The sequence below is a fragment of the Ictidomys tridecemlineatus genome, chromosome 9 (assembly GCF_052094955.1).
Source record: "Ictidomys tridecemlineatus isolate mIctTri1 chromosome 9, mIctTri1.hap1, whole genome shotgun sequence".
Lineage (NCBI taxonomy): Eukaryota > Metazoa > Chordata > Mammalia > Rodentia > Sciuridae > Ictidomys > Ictidomys tridecemlineatus.
The window spans coordinates 91,203,076-91,222,968 of NC_135485.1; the positions used below are offsets into that span (position 1 = coordinate 91,203,076).

The 19,893-nt window shown below is 34.9% G+C and overlaps 1 protein-coding gene across 50 annotated transcripts in view; it reads right to left on the reverse strand.

Moving 5' to 3' along the window:
* Positions 1–19,893, reverse strand: part of Ank2 (ankyrin 2) — a 636,862-nt gene that overhangs the window by 205,417 nt on the left and 411,552 nt on the right. For 11 of the 50 annotated variants that reach the window (XM_078021766.1, XM_078021754.1, XM_078021768.1 and 8 more), the window contains exon 1: positions 17,660–18,015. The exons of 21 other annotated variants lie outside the window; for them this stretch is intronic. In XM_078021766.1, the coding sequence (XP_077877892.1) occupies positions 17,660–17,794 (135 nt within the window). In that variant the 5' untranslated portion in view covers positions 17,795–18,015. Of the gene's footprint in view, positions 1–17,659; positions 18,023–19,893 lie in introns of those variants that run through there. 18 more of the 50 variants (XM_078021788.1, XM_078021783.1, XM_078021798.1 and 15 more) reach the window with 6 other exon arrangements.

Sequence of the window (19,893 nt, forward strand, 5' to 3'; positions counted from 1 at the left end):
CCTAACAAAAGAGGTGAAAGAGCTCTACAACAAAAACTACAGAATGCTAAAGAAAGAAATTTAAAAAGACCCTAGAAGATGGAAAGATCTACCTTGTTCCTGGATAGGCAGAATTAATATTGTCAAAATGATCATACTACATACTTGCATTATACAGATTTATTGCAATTCTGATCAAAATCCCAATAACATTCCTCATAGAAATAGAAAAAGCAGTCATGAAATTCATCTGGAAAAAGAAGAGACCCAAAATAGCTAAAGCAATCCATAGCAAAAAAAGTGAAGCAGGTGGCATCACTATACCAGACCTTAAACTATACTACAGAGCAATAGTAACAAAACATTATGGTATTGGCACCAAAATAGACTGGTAGACCAATGGTTCCGAATAGAGGACACGGAGACTAACCCACATAATTGCAGTTATCTTATATTAGACAAAGGCTCCAAAAACATACATTGGCGAAAAGATAGCCTATTCAACAAATGGTACTGGGAAAACTGGAAATTCATATGCAACAAAATTAAGTTAAATTATTTTTACAGTAATTTCCTGACCCCATAATGCTGGCCAAATGGTATGCAATAGTGTCAATAAATTTAATGTTAATTAAAACAACAAAAAAAGAATGTTTGCACATGAACTCTCTGAGAAAATTACTTGCAGGTTTGACTCACTAAATTAATTTGATTAAATTATTCAAAAGACCTACATGTAACTGGACCTATTTAAATATATATGTATGTATATATCATAGCTTTCAATTTGAAAAAAAAGAAAATGTTTGTCAAACAAATAATTTTGATAACAAATAGTTAAAATAACTTAACTAGGCTCTGACAACAGGTTGTTTTGTTAAGAATCAGTCAATTATTTTTGAAGCTCTTGTTGTATGCCTGTCATTATGCTAGATGTTAGGACTCAAGAAATAAGATGATACATTCCTTCAAAGATTCATATTTTCCTGTTTACACTTAGATTACAAATCACAGCATAGTGTTTGATAAAAGTTTCATGTGATGTCAGTTGCAAAACATAGCTGGCACAGGGTCCAGCAGGTTCAATGTCATGATGTACAGAACTCAGAAGGGAGAAAACTATAAGTTGGTATGTGTGAGTTACAAAAATCATGGAAACGGGAAAGAAGTAAAATTTTGAAAGTCAAGGAAGACCCAAGCCAGGAATGCTCTGTATGATTAGAAGATTGTTACCCTGTAGGTGAACGGATAGGAAGAGAAAAGATCAGAACGTTATTTTAAAATGGTCACTCCAGTAATATTTAGAGTTGCAGAAAAACATAGAATGAGGTTCCTAAGTCACACTGAGACTACTGAAATAGTTTTGGCAAGCAATGCCATCAGGGAAAAGTCTGTCATATAAAAAGGCTATATCTCTTGCAAACCTGGAGACGTTTAGCTTTGGCATACAACACTTTTAATCAGGATTAGGAATTTGGGGGAACAGAATACCCTAAAATTGAAGAAGAGAATTATTTGGTTTTAGACTGATTAAATTTGAAGAACTATGACTGAGAATCAAGAAGTTGAAAATAGAAGACTAAAAGGTCCAGGAGCGATTCATGGACTAAAAACATAGGTCATAGAGAGACATCTGGAAGTGACTCATATTTCTGCAGATAATGGATTTTTCTTTCACTCCTTACACTGTCCTAGAAACTGCTAGGGCTATGGAAGCAGCTGCCTGGGGAAGAAAATACTGTCAACCTATCATGAAATGCAGGAATGCTGACAAAATAGAAACTGTTGGAGTCAGGGGTGGGGGGGAGGGGAGAGAGAGAGAAAGAGAGAGAGAGAGAGAGAGAGAGAGAGAGAGAGAGAGAGAGAGAGAGAGAGAGAGAGAGAACACATGCATATGAACACCAGTGAAACTAAAACAGAATCCTGTACAGGAAGTTTCTCATGAGCTCAGACCTTTAATACCATGTGGCTGATATTTCCCCATAAGACGAGGGGCACAACTGGGATGTTGTTTTATCCTCAGTGGATAAAATGCTCCTCAATGTGACCTGCTACATTTTTAAAAATTTACCCTTGTGCTATGAACTGCAATTGTCAAGAATGGTTTGAGCAATCCAATTTAAACTATATGCAAGGTACAGGGTTTGTGTAATTTTACACTGAAATGTACGAGCTAGGATGGAAACTGGCTTAAAAAAGGAATGTATCTGGTGAATTACAGTACACAGCACATGCAGTGGAAAAAAGATTAGGAAATCAAGTATGCGTAGCTTTCACCCTGCACTGTATTCCCCTCCTCCATCTTTCCCTCCTCTCCCCTACTCCCCACCCCGCTGCTCCCCTATCAACATTGTAGCTTAAGCTGCAAAATCCTTTTGTTGGAACTCAGTCAATTAAAAAAAAAAAAAAACCTAATAATATCTGAACTCCTTCTGAGGTGGCTTTCAAAATAAATTCTTGGTTTGTTGGGAAGCTTGAGGGATAGCTTCTTAGGACAGCCACCAGAATCTACCTCAAGTTTGACCATGCTCCTTTTCTCTGAATTCCCTTACCACCAAGAGCATTCACTTACTCATAAATTTTTGTTGGCTACTAGTTACAGGCATGATACCATGCTGGCTGTTGTGTTTAGCTGTAGCAAGGTCCCCAGTTTATCTGTATGTATGTCTATGTCCCCTACTGGCCTGGCCTTGCAGGGTAGAATATAGACCACAATTTATACATCGTTCTGTGTCCACTGCCCAACACAGTATCTGACACAAAGTAATCATATATATTTCCCAAAGAAGAGGAATTAATGACTACTCATTTTTTTTAGAATAAAAAAGTAATATTTCAATATTCACAGTAGTTAGAGTAAGATTAATCTCCTAAGTAAAAGAGACTGTTGGTATGCCTAAGTTGTTGACTTAAAGAGGAGGAGGCTATTTTCTTTAAGAATTATTATGCATATAAAATCTACTTCCCTTCAGTCATAGGGAACCTACATACTTAATTCCCCTTTTCCTTTTTTTTTTAAACAAATATTTCCCTCCAACAGGTGAGTGTGTGTGTGTGTGTGTGTGTGTGTTAGAGAGAGAGAGAGAGAGAGAGAGAGAGAGAGAGAGCAAAAGTCATGCAGCCTATTTTTAGAACAAAATTTTAACTCACTTGAAAGCAGGAACCATATCTTAAATTTTTCAGATTTACCATAACCTAGCTCAATGCCTAAAATAAAGATGACTATGATGGTAAAAGAACTTTGGGAAGAAAAGTATCATATGTTTTACTCTTAAGTAAAGCTGGAAACAGATAATATAAAATACAAGTGACAACCACTTTAATTGCTGAAAAAAAAAAAAACCCAAAAAAACAGAAAATTGCTAAAGCAAGAATTTGGTAACTTTTATATATATAAAAACATTCAAATTATTTTTCACAAGGCAGAATTAACTATAGCCAGAAAAATATTGTTCATCCACCAAATTTAACTGGGTTGAAATATAATACTTTCTCTGTTTTGATTAGGTTTACTATAGTTTTCTGTTGTTTTGATTAGGTTTACTATAGTTTTATCCAGTATATTTTGTTTTAAGATTAAAGACTTGCCAAAAAGGACATCAGGCAAACAAGTCTATTCAACAGTTTTTACATGATTTATATACACCCATGCAGTTTTAGTGATTACTTATTAAAAATGTCAAATGTTTTCTTACAGAATAGAGAATGACATAACACATCATACTAGGATTCTATATGCTATCTAGATTGACTTTTTCTTTTATGTCATTTATCTACTCATAAGATTCTATAAAGATGTAATTTGCTTTCATGTACAGATATTCCACTATTCAACTAGACTCTCAGAACCTTGGGGGGATGAATAATATCTGCACTCTTTATATTTCTTTCTTGTATTTTCTGCTACAATATTGATAACTTAGTACAGGACAAATATATTCATAATCTTATTTAATCCTCATAAACCTCCCAAATGAGCAACTCAGGCTTAGCAGATTAAGCCTCTTGTCCAGAGATTTGGGGGTAATAAATGGCAGTGCTGAGATTGGTACCCAATCAGTCTTACTAAAGAGACTGCCATTCATTACCACCATTCATTTTCACTTTCCCAACTCCCCCTAAAAAGTGTCGAATACTTTTTTCACTGTTCATTGACTTATAAGGGTTGTTGCTTCTTCCTGCCCAGAGCAAACCTCTGGCGATAATGTTCCTGGCTCAGAACTCAGATTTTGATCCCCCCTTGGTGCCTAAATCTGTTTCTTGTATTAGGGAAAGGACCAGAAGTTTGAACTTACAACACTGATACCTCCAGAATATGAAGGTTTCTTTAATATTTCTAACACACAAGCTGTGACTTTCAAGGACATAGTTATGTTGTTTCAAAGTAATATTGTGAGACAAGAGCAATGTCTCTATCACAATTGTCACTACTGACATGCAAAGAAGAAAACTTTCAAGCTCCACAGAAATGGTAGGTTTCAAAGACAACATTTGTTCCTCTATTTCTAAAACAGCATGCAGATTTTTACTCATGCATACTGACATATTTCCTTGAGTGGGATTTAAACTTGGACTGTTTCCAAGATGCTTCCAGAAACTTTCTCAGCTGTTCTTAATCAATCACTACACTTGTTGTTTAACCATTGATTACACCTTTAAGAAATGATAATGGTAAAGTCTCTCTTCTTGGTAAAAGTTAAGTACTAAAAAATGTACCCATAAGTCCTCTCTTCCAAATTGATTGGAAGTCTAAATACATGTGATATGTAAATTTGTTATGAAACCCAAAGAAACATAGAAATATGTATATTCCACTAGAGCATTTGCCTAAAACTACACATATTTCTATGTTCTCTCACTCCATTTTTGCTTTCCCTTCTCTTATAAAAGACAGGGAGATCGTTTTATATGCATATGAACATACACACACATATGCATGTACATACTTACACATCCACATATATATTTATGTGCAGTCTCATAGTAGAATGCTTAAAACATGAATATTAAAAATTATGGCTGTCAACCATGATCCCATTACCTAAACTCAACACTGAATATTTTTGTCAGTTTTATTCTAGAATTTTCTGTATACACAGTAATATGTGTATGTGTGTGTAGAAAATGCTTTTATAAAGTTGGGATAATATTCTGTCTTTTGTTTTTAAAAACTAATGTCACAAAATAAGTATTGCCTTTACCACGGAAACTTTTAAAACATAATCTAAATCTTGTAATGGCTGTGGATGGACTATCATTGTTTTTAGATTTCCCCAATGATTTGTACAGAACTAGTTCCTTCCATTTTCATTATTTTATGTTATTATAAAAATTTTTGTACATCTTTATCTCAGTCTCCATGGTGTCCTAAAGGTAGAATAATCATGTCAAAGGATAAAAATTCTTGGTATATCTATAAACCTTTCCAAACTGCCCTTCAACTGAATGCAGAAGGACATCCCAACACAATTCTTAAGCTCAGATTTGCTTTGCTCAATTCATATGTTTATCATCATGGTTTTGATTTTCCTTTGTCATTCTTGAAGATTTCAAAAACTTAGGCATATAGTTACATTTTTTCCTTCTTTGATTTGTCTATTCATATATTTTTTGTCCTTTCAGAGTTTCAAATGTGTTTTTAAACTCTGCATATAGATCAGATAACATTGTTGTGGGTTTTTTGCCAGTTTTTAGAAGTTTGTTATATGAAGTAAAAAGTATAAGCTATATAAGCCAATATTTTTATATTTTATTCCATTACTTTTATGCTCTCTAATGCTGAAGTCAATGAAATACTTCTCTTTATTTTCTTCTAGATTTAAAAAATTTTTTTCTTCTCTCCCTCTTCATCTAACTATTACAATTTCCCGAATTATTTGTTTGTTTGGGAGCAATCTTACTTGAAAGTTTTCAAGTGTCAAAAATCTTACAGACCGCTGTTCATTTTCTCTAATGACGCTTTTCATTCTCTTTTCTTAAAGAGCCAACATAGCAAATAGGCTTAGAACTAACTTTCTAAATTATGGTTCTGTGACTTAGCATGACCTGTGTGACATTGAAAGACTTAGTGAATTCAAGTCTTAGCTTACTCATATATACGTAAATCCATGAGAATAGTGTATTGGGATACTAGTCATTTAATAAAATATGTTTTAGTACTTGATTCACAAAGCTATTATAAGGAGTAAACAAAAATTATATTCTAAAAATGCTATACAGAGCAAAATTATAGAAATTGGTAGAAAACAGAGAATAATAAATTATAACTATATTTTTAATATTTAATATGGAAGCAAGCATACAAATTCTTATATTGTATTCACATATACCTTTTTTTATTCCTTTCTTATTTTCCACCTCTAAGTCACTGATGATGCTGAATATGATAGATCTGGTCTCAAGGTCAGATCACGTGATTAAATCCAGGATGGACCAGCAGGAAACCTACCATCCATAACTAAGTTGACAATGTCTATGACGAGGCTATGGCACATTGCTGTAATTGCATGGATCACATTTAAAATAGGAATGGCTATTGGCATGTCTATCTGGATGGCTCCTTAGTTCTTTATAGAATTAATCATCAATCACTAAGGAAAAGATTTGTTCTATGATCTGTAGTTATATTTCATATAACAGAAAAAAATGTAGACTTATAGAATTATTTACTTTTTTGAAAAAAAATTTATTTAATACTTCAGATAATAATTAAAATGTAATTAAAATAATTGTTATGTAAATTTTTTAAATATATGGAGTATTGCATATTTGATATTTTGCACTAGTTGCATCAAATTAAATAAATTAAATAAATAAAAATTAAATAAAATTTGGCCTGAAACTGTCTCAGTACTTTGACAGCAACCTAAATACTTTTTTAGTATGAAAACAAATTGCAACTTTACCCAATCACAGGCTGCCAATTGATCAGATCATGTCCAGATAAGGCAAATGCCTCATCACACCATGCTCAACTAAGATAAATGCAGAGCTGAACCAGTCAAGCTGTTTCTGCAGGTCATTTCCTTTTTCTGACTATTAATTGCTGCCTGCCCATGTTGCTAAGTGGAGCTCTGGTTCTAAGTTCCGCTTGAATCATGAATTGTTCTTTGCATAAATAAACTCTGCTAAATTTAATTTGTCTAAAGTTTGTCTTTTAATTGTTGATGTTCTAAGAACTTTTAATGAGTCCAGAAGAATTCTGTTAATCATCTCTCATGTGCTACATGACTTTTTAGGCAGAAGTCTGGAATCCAGCCAGGATATTGTACTGGACTTCAATTCCAAGTGAGTAACAGATCATTCTGAACAATCTTGCTGCTCAAGCTGGCTGCTCAACAGTGGAATGAAATTCTGCCTTTTAAAAATTGGGAACACACTTCCATAACAACCTCATATAGTCCCTCAGTGACCAGATTTCTGATGGGAGTTGACAAGGCTGAATAATGAATAAAAGAACACTCTCTACATAGGGATACAGTGATTATTAGTTTTTGAAAGTAGAACTTAAGTACAGGAGTTTCAGACTCCCCTGCAATACAGGATAGACACTTTCTTAATTTTAAGGTGATGCCTAGGAACTGCAGGAAGGCCTGTTTGCTGGCAGAACATCCTCTGTTCTCACATGTCCTGTGTGGTCTTTGCTTCTTTAACTGCTGCCAAATAGAGTGTTGGCAACTAGTTGAACCAATCTGGACAGAAAAGACTTAATAAAATGTGAAGGACTTTTTTTTTTTTTTTCACTCCTGTGACCTTATGTGCTGCTGTTACATATTCAGACCCATCTCTTCAGTAAAGTCAACTTCTTATGACATAAAGCAGGGGCCATCACACTTCAGAACTTAGAGATCATGCTTCATTTTCTTAAGTAAATATTCTTAGCTCCCACCACGGAGATTCAAGAGGCCTGGAGTGAAGCTTTGCAATTTACATAAAAGTAAACCCCCTCCCCCAAACAAACAAACAATAACTTAAAAAAAAAAAAAACTAGATGATTCTTCTGATTGGGTGGTTTACAGAACTCTTTGGGAAGTACTGACATACAGGACTGACTAGAACTTTTATCCCACGCATTCATCACACAACCCCAAATATACTCTGTATATTACCACTTATTATCTAATTTAAAAAATGTATGCTGTTACAACAAATAAGCTGAAAGTCATAAACTACTTTTAAAAGAAACAATCAGGTATTATAGACATATAAACAAATTTTTGAAACATAACACCTATTAACAGAAAATTGTTGAATGTCTTTTATCCTGAAAGGCATTATTTTCCTTTTATCATTCTTGGGGGAAATCTATAAGTAACAGTCAATGGTTTTCAAAAAGGCAAGAGTTTTACCAAATCTATATTTTGCTGCCTTACCAGATGTTTTAGTGTTTTTAAAATTTCCTCCAAAAGGTCAGCACTCTAGAAAGATATTATAATCGCAAATTCAAAGAAGCTTCAGCTCTAGTTCCAATACCTTGTGAGAAATCTAATTTCTTGTATTTTTTCCTTGATAAAGAATTCTTCAATAGACAACATACCAATCTTAGAGACCTAAATTTAAGTACATCGTGTGTTTATTTAATTAAAGAGTTGTTAGAATATAGAAATTGCTACAAAAATCATGTAGAATCTAAGCTTTACTTCATAGCCTCCTTTGTAACTCAGTGATGACTGAGGTAAGTAAAGAGTGGAGAGAAATTTGAAATAAACGATATGTCAGCAACATTAATAATTCATCAAGACACGTTCAATGTACAATTTCTATTATTAAACACTTAACTCTCACATAGCTTTTAGATATAATTGACTAGCTTTAAGACACCAGTGAAATGACTACCCTTCAAATAATCATTGCATTATTTTTACTTCTTATAAGCAAATATTAAAGAAAGCTACGAAACAAGTTATATTACAGCCACATAAGCTTTCACAAATTTGACATAAACATATGCTTTTAAATGTCGAACCTCTGAAATTTTGACAATCAAATGTGATATAATTTGGTTAAAAGTTCAAAGAGAAACCCTTAAGTAAAAATGAAAGAATCAGAAAACAAGTATATTTCTTGTGGTGTAATAAATTTAACTAGAGGGACATTAAATCCAAAACAGCAACTGAGAGTGAGTAAGAGTCACAGCAGATGTCTGTGTGGGAAGGAAACAAAATAATGTTGAGAAGGGAGCTGGTTCCACAGTGGCTTCTCAGCTCCATTGTCACACATGTACCCTTGAAAGCCACTGAGGGTACAGTGGAACATATCCTATAAGATGCAGCAGAATAAATATTATTTAAAATAATAATACAGCTCAAATAAATAAAAATTTTGGTTTGGATGTTCCTCACTGCAAGAAAAATCTAATAGGAATATATTAGATTTTGTTTAAATTATAATTATTTCTCTTATCACAATATAATCTGAACAAATTTTCCATAAAATGTGACTATTACATTTTACATAAAATTGAGTACAGAAAATTGATAACAATTCAAGAAAATCCATTAGTTTCTATTATAAATACATTAATATTTTATAGCAGTCATGTGTGTCATTTTAATAAAGTCACATTCCTTTCTGCAACAAAACGTTGGAATTAAAACTTCTTAGACAACAAGGTCTTTAAGTGTTTTTAGAAATGTTGTTTGTACTTCCAATACCTTTTCACTTTTCACAGTCTCATACTCTGGGGACGTGTCAAGTGCAGCTGGAAAATGCCCACAGCTAGATTTGTTACCTTGAGTCATTTCTGAGTCATCAATTCATTTATCTTTTCCACAAATTTTATTAAGTACTTAGGAGAGGGTAGACACTTTGTTAAGCATGTCAAAAAGAATAGAGTTTGTGGCATACAAACCACAACCTAACTGACTCTCCTAAAACAGTTTTTGATTGCTGGTCTTTCCCTATAATATAGTCCAAGTTCTAAATCTTGGCTTATGAAGCTTTTGATAATCTGATCCCATGCTTTTTACCCAAATGTCATGGGTTACAAACATGCCCTATAGAAGCTAGGTATTATAGACATGAGATTTACACAGTGGTTCTCAATCAGACACATCACTCCTTACTCCAAGATTCCATATGTGATCTACCATGCTTTGAAACTCAGGAGTTCCATAATACCCTATAATACCCTGTCCTTTCTTGCAACTCTGTGACATGATATCGGAACTCCAGCTTTGTCCATCTTTAGGTTGCACTTCCTTCAAGCCAAGGTTGCATGTCTCAGTTCATCTTGGTAAGTCCAATGCCCGGTCATTAAATCCTTACTGAATGCACAAGCATCAGTATTTCCTATTTCTTCCAAATAGGAACCCGGGTTATAGTCTGCTTCCAGCATCTACTTCAAGCTCCCCTTTTCCATTAGCAAGTGGAATATTCAAAATATTCAACAACTAGAAGAGTTCAGATGCCAACCAATCATAATGAATACTGGCTATAACAATCAAGGGTCAGGGTGGTCCCAGAAGTCCAGACATTATGCCCTTGTTTGCTTCTTTGAGTGATGGGGACAGGCTGGGAAATCCTGGGGATGGAGGTCGCTCAGCCTCACTAGAAGGGACAGCTTGGTGAGCTCAGAGCAGCAGCTATCTAGTTAATTAGCCTGCATGGAAGCATTTCAAACTGTAAGCAGGTGGCGCAGCTCTTCTGCCACAAATGGCTGAATTTTCCTGTTCCAGAGACATTTCCTGAGCACCATGGCCCACTCTAGTCCTCCCCTTCTTGGGTGTCCTATGAGACCCATTTTATCATTCATGTTGCCACTTAATTCTGTGGTGTTTGATAATTAATTGATTACATGTGGATAAGTTCCATTTCTAAAATTAGACTGTAAGCTCCTAGGGACCAAAAGCTATATCTTCTTTCAATATCTCTCTTCTCTCTCTCTCTCTCTCTCTCTCTCTCTCTCTCTCTCTCTCTCTCTTTCTCTCTCTCTCTCTTTTATATATATATATATATATATATATATATATATAAAATTTTAGTTGTAGTTGGACATTTATTTATTTTTATGTAGTGCTGAGGATCGAACCTAGTGTCTCACACGTGCTAGATGAGCGCTCTACCACTGAGCCACAGCCCTAGCCCTCAATCTTTATCTTTAAATCAATCATCCAATAGTTACATAACCACACTCTATGCCATTTCATATTCTTTGAAATGTTGTAGCAAAATGATTTCTATTACACTTTTAGTTCTCACTGGAGTTCATATCAAAACTAACTATATAAAGACAATTTCCTTATCTTTTACATAACTGCTTCAGAAGATAGTACACCCTATACCATTTAAGGTATTTTATTTCTATCATTTAGCATATAAAACAGAGGAAAATGTAACTCTTGACATCACACACACATTTCAGTAAATAGTACTATCTTTTGTCATTGCTTAAGCCAGAACACCCATTCTTTTCTTTTTCTTTTAAAACTTCAACACAATTCTTTTACAGAAACAAAAATACATTTTGAGTCTGATCATGTCTCATTTTCATTGTTAACATCCTAATCTAATCTGCAACTGGTTTAATTGGTCTCTCTTCCCCTCTTGCTATAGCCACAATCCATTCTCCATTAAAGTGAAAGAGGAAAAAGGAGAGAGAGAGAGAGAGAGAGAGAGAGAGAGAGAGAGAGAGAGAGAGAGAGAGAGAGAGAGAGAGAGAGAGAGAGAGAGAGAGAGAGAGAGAGAGAAGAGAAGAGAGAAGAGAGAGAGAGAGAGAGAGAGAGAGAGAGAGAGAGAGAGAGAGAGAGAGAGAGAAAATCTTTTCAAAGCTTAAGTGAAAGCCCACCATTTATATCCTGGACTGGAATCCTCAAGACTTCCCACTATATTTTGAAGGAAAACTAAATTCCTTTACCAAGACAAATGACATTTAGAAAAATACCCCAAACTTCTGGCATGGTTGAGCCATTTCTCACTCTCATACCTCATTGCCACCCTTCTCTTTGTTCAGGATGCTTCTGACACACTTTCCCTTGAATAAGGGGCCATCTTTCAGACCATCTTTCCCTTAAACAGGCTCAGCACACCCCTCAGATAAGCAGGGTGCCTCCTTCCCTTACATTTTTACAGTTTGTTTCTCTTTACTATAGGAATTTAGTCTTCTTGTCATTGTGTGGCCAGCACCTATAAGTACACTTAGCTCAGTAAAGAGCCAAGTGACTGTGTTTTGAGTCAGCCTAACAGAAGTACTGAATTGTTTTCATCATAACATTGAGACTCATTATTCATGGTCTGAGGCAATAAACAAATTGATAGGATAAAGATAAAGCTGATATAAAGAACTGAAAATCCTCTACTACCATAGGGGAAATTATTAAAATAAATAAAGCAAGGAAATTAAAAAAAAATCTCTTGAGTGTAAACTGATAAAAAGAGAAGGATGGTAATTAGAAAATCAGCTAGGATAGATAATTTAACCAATGTTTATGATGAAACATCACATTTATTGTTTTCCTTTTGGAAGAAAGCAAATTAATTTGATATGATAAAGCTACTACAATAAAAATGATCCTAATGTAAGAAAAATGCATAGTACACCTAGAACAACATGCAAGTTTACAAATGTTGCCATAATAAAAATATAAGCCAAGAGAAGAAAATAGAGATGCCTTTCTGATACTGTTCTAGATTGCACCTTACAAGAACACAGTTAAAAGTTCCTCTCTATGCTGCCCATATGGACACTGAAAGACCTCACTGACTCATGTCCCAGGCAGAACTACCATAGGATCCAAGGCACTACTTTTTTCATAAGTGAAATTAAAATATATACAACAGTAGCCGCATAAATTAAAATGGAAAGGTATTTGAGAGATGATATAGTTTTCCCCTCTGTGATTTAAAAAAAAAAATAGAAGCACTCCCAGAACATATTTTGAATAAAAATTTAAAAACAGCTAAATTTTGTTCTTGATCCTCACCTGAACATTTCCTCTTTTTGGAGCTGCCAAGCCAATTGCAATAAAAGCAGATCTTTGAGTGCTTTAAGGGTTAATGAAAGAGGCAACCACATCTCATATGCTATGAGAGTTACATTTTCATTAGAAAGATAGACATTTTCTCAGTGGATGTGGAGTAAGATCTCTGGGGATAGGAATTCAGTAGGGCCCTTGAGGGTTTGGGTGAAGGAGGGATGGGTATGGGGACACTCACAATGGTGAATCTGAGTTCAGGCTCACCCAGTTATTTGGAATTGGGGCTGAGGAGCTCTGCACAGAAAGATTGCTAATGATTTTTTTTCTCCATGCAAATCCTGCTACTAGAGTCCTTGTTGGATTGGTAAAATGAAAAATAGAAATTACAACCAAACTTTGAAATATGTTTTCAAATTGCTTTCCAAATAATTAGAACCATTTATAGAATGTCTCAGAATGTTTCTCAGTCTCAACAGTCTTCTTAAGATTGAACATTGTTATATTTTGTATCTGTCTTAAATTAATATTCAATGTAATTTATCATGTTAATTTATATTTTTACAAACTAATAAAAATAACTAAAATCACTATTTTCAAATTTAGTAGTTAAAACAATTGGCAGTAGTAATAAAAAATTAAGTCATTATGGATATATAGCCCATTTTTTTCATATATAGGCCCTTATAGGCCCATTTGTTTATCTATAATTTCTGGCTATTTTTACTCTTCAATAGCAGAGATGAGTAGCTGGCAACTAAGATCATGTGCTCCACAAATTAGAACATTCACTCTCTGACCCTTCACAGTTTGATGAACTCTACTCTTGATTTAAACATTGATGTGTATATACATTATTAAAATAATATACTATTATTCATTATGGAATTTTAAAATTTTTTTATATTTGCTGCTCATCTTTTTTCTCTATATTTTTAATTTGTTTTAAATTTAAAATGTATCATGTTGTCAAAATGATATCCAGTTTCATTTCTTAAAGTGTTTTTCTGTAATTTCTGTTTTTAGTTATATAATTATCTGGAATTATTCTGCTGATTTACTTTATCTTTCTTAAAGCTTACATGTGAATTTTCAAATGTGGATGTACAATAATACTGTTCAAGGAGAAGTTATTTTTGTTCACTTATATCCAATACAATTTCTGACTGATTTTTTTACTCACTGCTACAGTAATCTTTACAAATAAGGTCAGGTATACACAACTTTAAGTAAAATGTATGAAAAAGAGTTAAATACTAATTTATATAGAGTTCAGTAGTTTTAGTATTTTCAGTTTATATTTTGTTAGTTTTTGTGATTATGAATAAAACTGGAAAATGTATTTGAGACTTTTGACCCAAGAATATAATAAACTCCATAAATAAGTCCTGAGTTTATTTCCAGAAGGAAAAAGACATAACAAAACCTCTGTCTACTTTTTCCCTCAACAAAAGAATATCCTAGGCCAGGCCCAGTGCCATAGTGCTGTAACCCCAACAACTCAGGAAGCCAAAGTAGGAGGATCACAAGTTTGAGGCCAGCATCAGCAACTCAGAAAGGCTCTAAGCAACTTAGGGAGACCCTATCTCAAAATGAAAAAATGAAAAGGGGTGGGGAACGTGGCTCAGTGGAAGAGTGCCCATGGGTTCAATCCTCAGGACCAAAATAAAAAAAATAATCAAGATGTTTTTAAAAGAATATAACAATTAAAAGTTACAAACCTCTTAGCAATTATTTGTCATCAATTGTGACAAGCATGAATGCTGAAAAATGTGTAAATTAAGCAATGTATAAACAATTCAAGGAGTAATTTCAGTCTTACAGAACACGTAAAAGAAAGAAAAGATGGTAGATTTCTTAAGTTTGAGAAACTTAATCTGCAAAAAAACCATTTTGCCTAAGTCACCCCTAATATTGACTTAAACATCATTTTCTTTTTTTTTTTTTTCCTGTGCCCCATAGCCCAGAGTGGACAAATTGTAGACAGAATATCACAAACCAGAAAATGAGCCCACCCCTTCCCTTCCTCCTTTTCCTTCTTTGCCTCCAAACTTCCTTTCTGGCCCCTAACTCAGATGTCAGGGATATGTCTAAAACACAACAACCAATCCTAACCCAGATTTTCTTATAAATCTAAGCAGTTATTCCGGGCCTGACAGAGCTACTTTTTGTCCCTCTGGAAAACTATCAAATTTGGTTATCATTCTTTCTTCTGCTCCTTAAATTCACTAATAAAATGTTCTGCTTTCTTTCTAGAAGTATGATATCATCACATATCTGCAGAGCATGTCAAACTGTGTATCTTTCAGGGTGAGTTAATTTTTGAGAGAGTGTTCCATGTGAACTGTTACCCATCTTCTGTAGCAATTTTTCTCTCTTCCAATAGAAATTCCTCTCTTCTTACTTCATAGCTGTTCCTGAATCTCCTCTAATTAACATAATGTCACTCCAATTGTACTACCAAGTTTTTGTATCTTAAGAAAGACTTTTTACTTTGTTTGATTTTCCAGGGAGGAAACTTCTTACAAAATAAGGGATATATTTGCTTCATGGCTCCCCAAAAGAACCTAATGTAATCAGGTAACTAAATATCATCAATCTTGATAAGAGAATGGAGGACATAAAGAAAGTTAGAGAAAAATCAAAAAGGCATGAGATTGAGTTCGTCTATGTTCACAACTTTTTGTATCCCAGTATAAATTCTAGGAAATTATGACCCATATGATTTGAGAGACTAACAGTCATCTCCAATGTAGCTAACTCTTGGTTCTCACCCTCAGAACTGCTACTCTTTGAATCTTCTTCATTTGGTAATGAAGAAATATTTTTTTCTAGTTGTCCAAACAAAAATATTGAAATCAACTTGACTCTTCTCTTTCTCTTAAACCACACGTACAATCTGTCCATAAATTCTGCATACTCTAACTTATTTATCCTGCATTCTCCTCACCTCCACCACCATAATTTTGGTCTGTTTGACCACATTCTCTTCCCTAGATTATTGTGGATATCTCTTAATTGTCTCTGTTTTCATCCTTGATCTCCCACATTTTATTATCTACATAGTAGCAACAAACATAAGTCACACTGACACTTCTGTGCTCAAAACCAGTGGTCTCCTATCACTAAAAATAATCTCTTAATATGACTAATAAGGCCAAAGTTTATTTGGCCCCAAATATCTGTCTTCATTTTCACTGCTTCTTCCTCCATCGGGATGCTCCAGGTTCAAGGGTCTCTTTGTTCTTCCTTGCCTAGATCATGTCATGACTCCGTCTCTCACTTTTCTCTTAATGATTTTTAAAAGGTGGAAGAAATGGAGTATATTTGGCAACTTAAAAGCACTGAAGGAATTATTAACTAACATTGTAAAGGATGATCTAAACTCTATTTTTTAAATTTCATGAACATAGAAATTAAATTCCTTTCAAACAAGGTGATTATTTCATAGAGAATATGTTTACATACTGCAACAGGCAAGTTTGTGGAGACTTTCACCTTTTTTACCCCCTCAGTTCAGCTCCATTAGAAGTGACTGATGTGAGAGATCGACAGTGGATGTCCTATGATGTAGTCATTTAAACTATGATCTGGAAAGAGAAACTCACTGCTCCTGGCCACAAACCTGCCTGTAAGGTTGTTAAAGCAGGTAAGTGGCTTCCCTTGCCCGGAGGGACTGCCTCCCTGCTCACCTTTCAGATCTGTTTTTACCAGAGGTGACTTCCAGAATGGAAGTTCTTCACTCCATTACTTTATGTTCACTTCTGCTGTCTGCACACATTACTCTGCATGTGCTTTTATTCACAAATTCTAAGTTTGGGTTTCATTGTCACCATGGTCTAACAAGTTCAATGATGCAATTCATCTAGGAAAGAAAACTACCTCACAAGCTTTATAGACCCTCTAGTCAGCCCTGGAAACATCAGACAATTATAAGACAAGGGCAAAGCCCTCACCTTTTTATACTCAGAAATTCTACATATCATAGTGTTATGATTTCTGTCTGAAATACATCAACTTGCAATAAGGTCAAGAGGCTAGATCAGACAGATCAAAGATAAACTTTATTATCCAGCAAATCTAAAAATCAACCTATGTCAGAAAGAAATTCCTAGGCAAAACTTTTTTCAAAAATCACAATAAACCTTTGTTTTCATTTTTAGGAATGTGTCATGCTAGTGAATTATTAAAAACTTGAAATATGATTTTAAATATTTGATTACTGAACTTTCAAGCCTTTTCACAAACTGTCACTATCATAATTGGAATGGTATTTAAAGGTCTTCTCATTGAAATTAGTCAAATACTAGAAGTAAAATGTCCTTATAGGCTGAAATTGGGATTCTAAGCACATGCTTAAAATTACTGTGTGCTCTAGTGAAAAACAAACTGTACATGAATACATAAATAAGCAAAAGAATTTGGCAGCCTGAATATGAGTGAGTTTCTGCAATATTGCTGAGCATCACTGTATAATATAATAATATACAGGTTCAGCTCCAAATTAAAGAGACACTGTCATTGCTCATCCTCAAATGCCAGTTCATAGTGAGTGACAGCTCAGAAGAAACCAACATGTGGCTCTGGGTAGTATTAAGAGGAAACAACAGTGTGCCACTGAATCAGAGGCAGTCAGGTGGTTGATCACATTGGTTTTTATTCCAAAACTTCCTTCCAGGAAGTTGAGAGATTTGACCAATGGGCTCCACTGTTGATTCCCATGCTACCATCCTCCCTCCCTGCTCCCTCATCGGTGGCCTAAAACTTACCCGTACCCCAGGTTCTTTGACGTCCTCACTGTTATAGCCATAGTAGTCTGGAGTTCTGTCCAAGTCCTGCATGTTGCCTTGGGCTCTGACACTCTTATCCGCATGGCAGGAAGAGCAGAGAGCTGCATTCCCCATCTCAGCACTGGGGCTTCAGCTGTCAGTGGGCCCGTCCTTGCCCTCTGCACTCTGTCCAGGGCTCCCAGGGGTACACTAACATGGACAATTCATCCAGATGATCCTTGGCTCCTCTGCTCAGTTCCCCTACACGCCCCTCACCAGTCCTCCCCATCTGCTGGCTGGCTTGATCGAGTCAGAGAACTCAAAACCCCAGCAACTGCAGGCTGCCTTCAGTGACCATTTCCAGTTCAGGCACTGCCAGTCTATTTTTACACCTACCAGGCCAGCTATGCATGTCAATGGAGTGAGGGGGGGGGGGGTGAGGGAGAAGGAGAGCAGGGGAGGGGGCGGTGTTGTTTTGTTTTTTACTATGCTAGCAGCCTGCCTCACACATGGACTTAAGTTCCTGCTGTGTAAAATGTCTCTGCATAAGAGAATTTTTGCATTACTCAATAAATTCCTTTGAATCCTTTGATTTTCCTCTCTGCTGCTCTTTCACAGAATACTAAGTCTGTGAATAACCTTCGTTTCTTAGTATTACAGTTAAAAAATCATTTTTAGTTGTTTAAGTTGCATTCACAGAGTTGACGTGTACTCTTTTTCATTATCATTTACAGAAAACAGTTAGCCATCCTTTTAGCATTTAATATTCATAGGAACTATATCAGTTAATATAGCTCATTTATACCTGTATGGAGGTCTCCTTTCCTTTCTTTCTCCCCCCACCCCCAGGCCCAGTACTGCAGATTGAAACCCAGACTCTTTACTACTAAGCTACAGCCCCATCCTTTTTATTTCTTTGAGACAGGGTCTCCCTAAGTTGCTAAGGCTCGTTTTGAACTTGCAATTCTCCTGCCTTAGCCTCCAGAGTCACTAGTATTACAAGCCTGTGCCACTGTACCAGTGAGATTTTTGATATTTATAAATTATATGCAATTTGTCATTATTCATAAGGGTCACAAAACAGAGAACATTTTCACTTTAAAACTTTTAATATTTTAAAAACATTTTCCCAACCTTACAAAAATAATTAAGATGACTTTCAACACCATACATTGGAATCATATTATAGATTTTTGAAATAAATTGGTTCCCACTGAGATGAGCCCATCAAATACACACTATACTAAGGAAGCCAACTGTGGTAGAAATCAGGTTTTGTTACAGACTGCTATGGGTGTCCTATAAAATTTTATTTGAATATTAGTCCTGTCCTTTCACATTTGTTATTTATTTTGTGTGTAATATATCTTCTCTTTCAAATAGCTTAAAACTACTAGGATCCAGACTTAGATTTTTGTATCATCCATCCATGTGTTACATATTAACTACTGAGTGATTAAGAAATGAATTGAAAACAATCATTTGAAGAAAATAGTATGTGAAAGATATTTAGACATTAATCATAATACATTTGATCACCTAAAATTTACCTTTGTAATTTGGCATTTATATCTTTGCAGGTCTTTCAGCTGCTAAGCAAGCATTCTACCATTGAACCACACACCCCTACACACACACACACACACACACACACACACACACACACACACACAGCCCTGTAATTATTTTTAGAAAACTAAAAACAATTTGTTGTTTTTAAAAATAAAATTAAAAATAACATTCCTGAAATTCCATTCTCAGGATTTGAGTTCATAAAGCTCGACAAATTTGAAGGAGAATGGCATATTTGGGTTGGTTTCTATAGGATCTCAAGCTGCTTTTTAACCAATCTGGTTTTGAGTATCTATTCTAGTGTTTAGGATCCTAGAGTATGTGACTTACTATAAAGATCCTATCCCCACCCTCCAGTTTCTGAGAGGCATCACCAATATTTAGTGGGATTATTTTTACTTCTCAGGCATCTGTTTAAACCATCTTTTAAAAAAAATACTGACTGGGCCAACAATATTATCACAACAAGGGAAGGAACAAATTCTCCTTTCATATCCAAGAGGAGCATAATCTAAACATTTTGGATGTTAAAACATTAAGTAAAAGTATGCATAAAGACAATGCTTCCATACCAGCAATAAGATCAGGCTGTTGGCTGAGATGGATGAAGCAAAACCTTTCACATTGCCTAGATCATATAGAAGAAGCTGTCAATTTGTCAT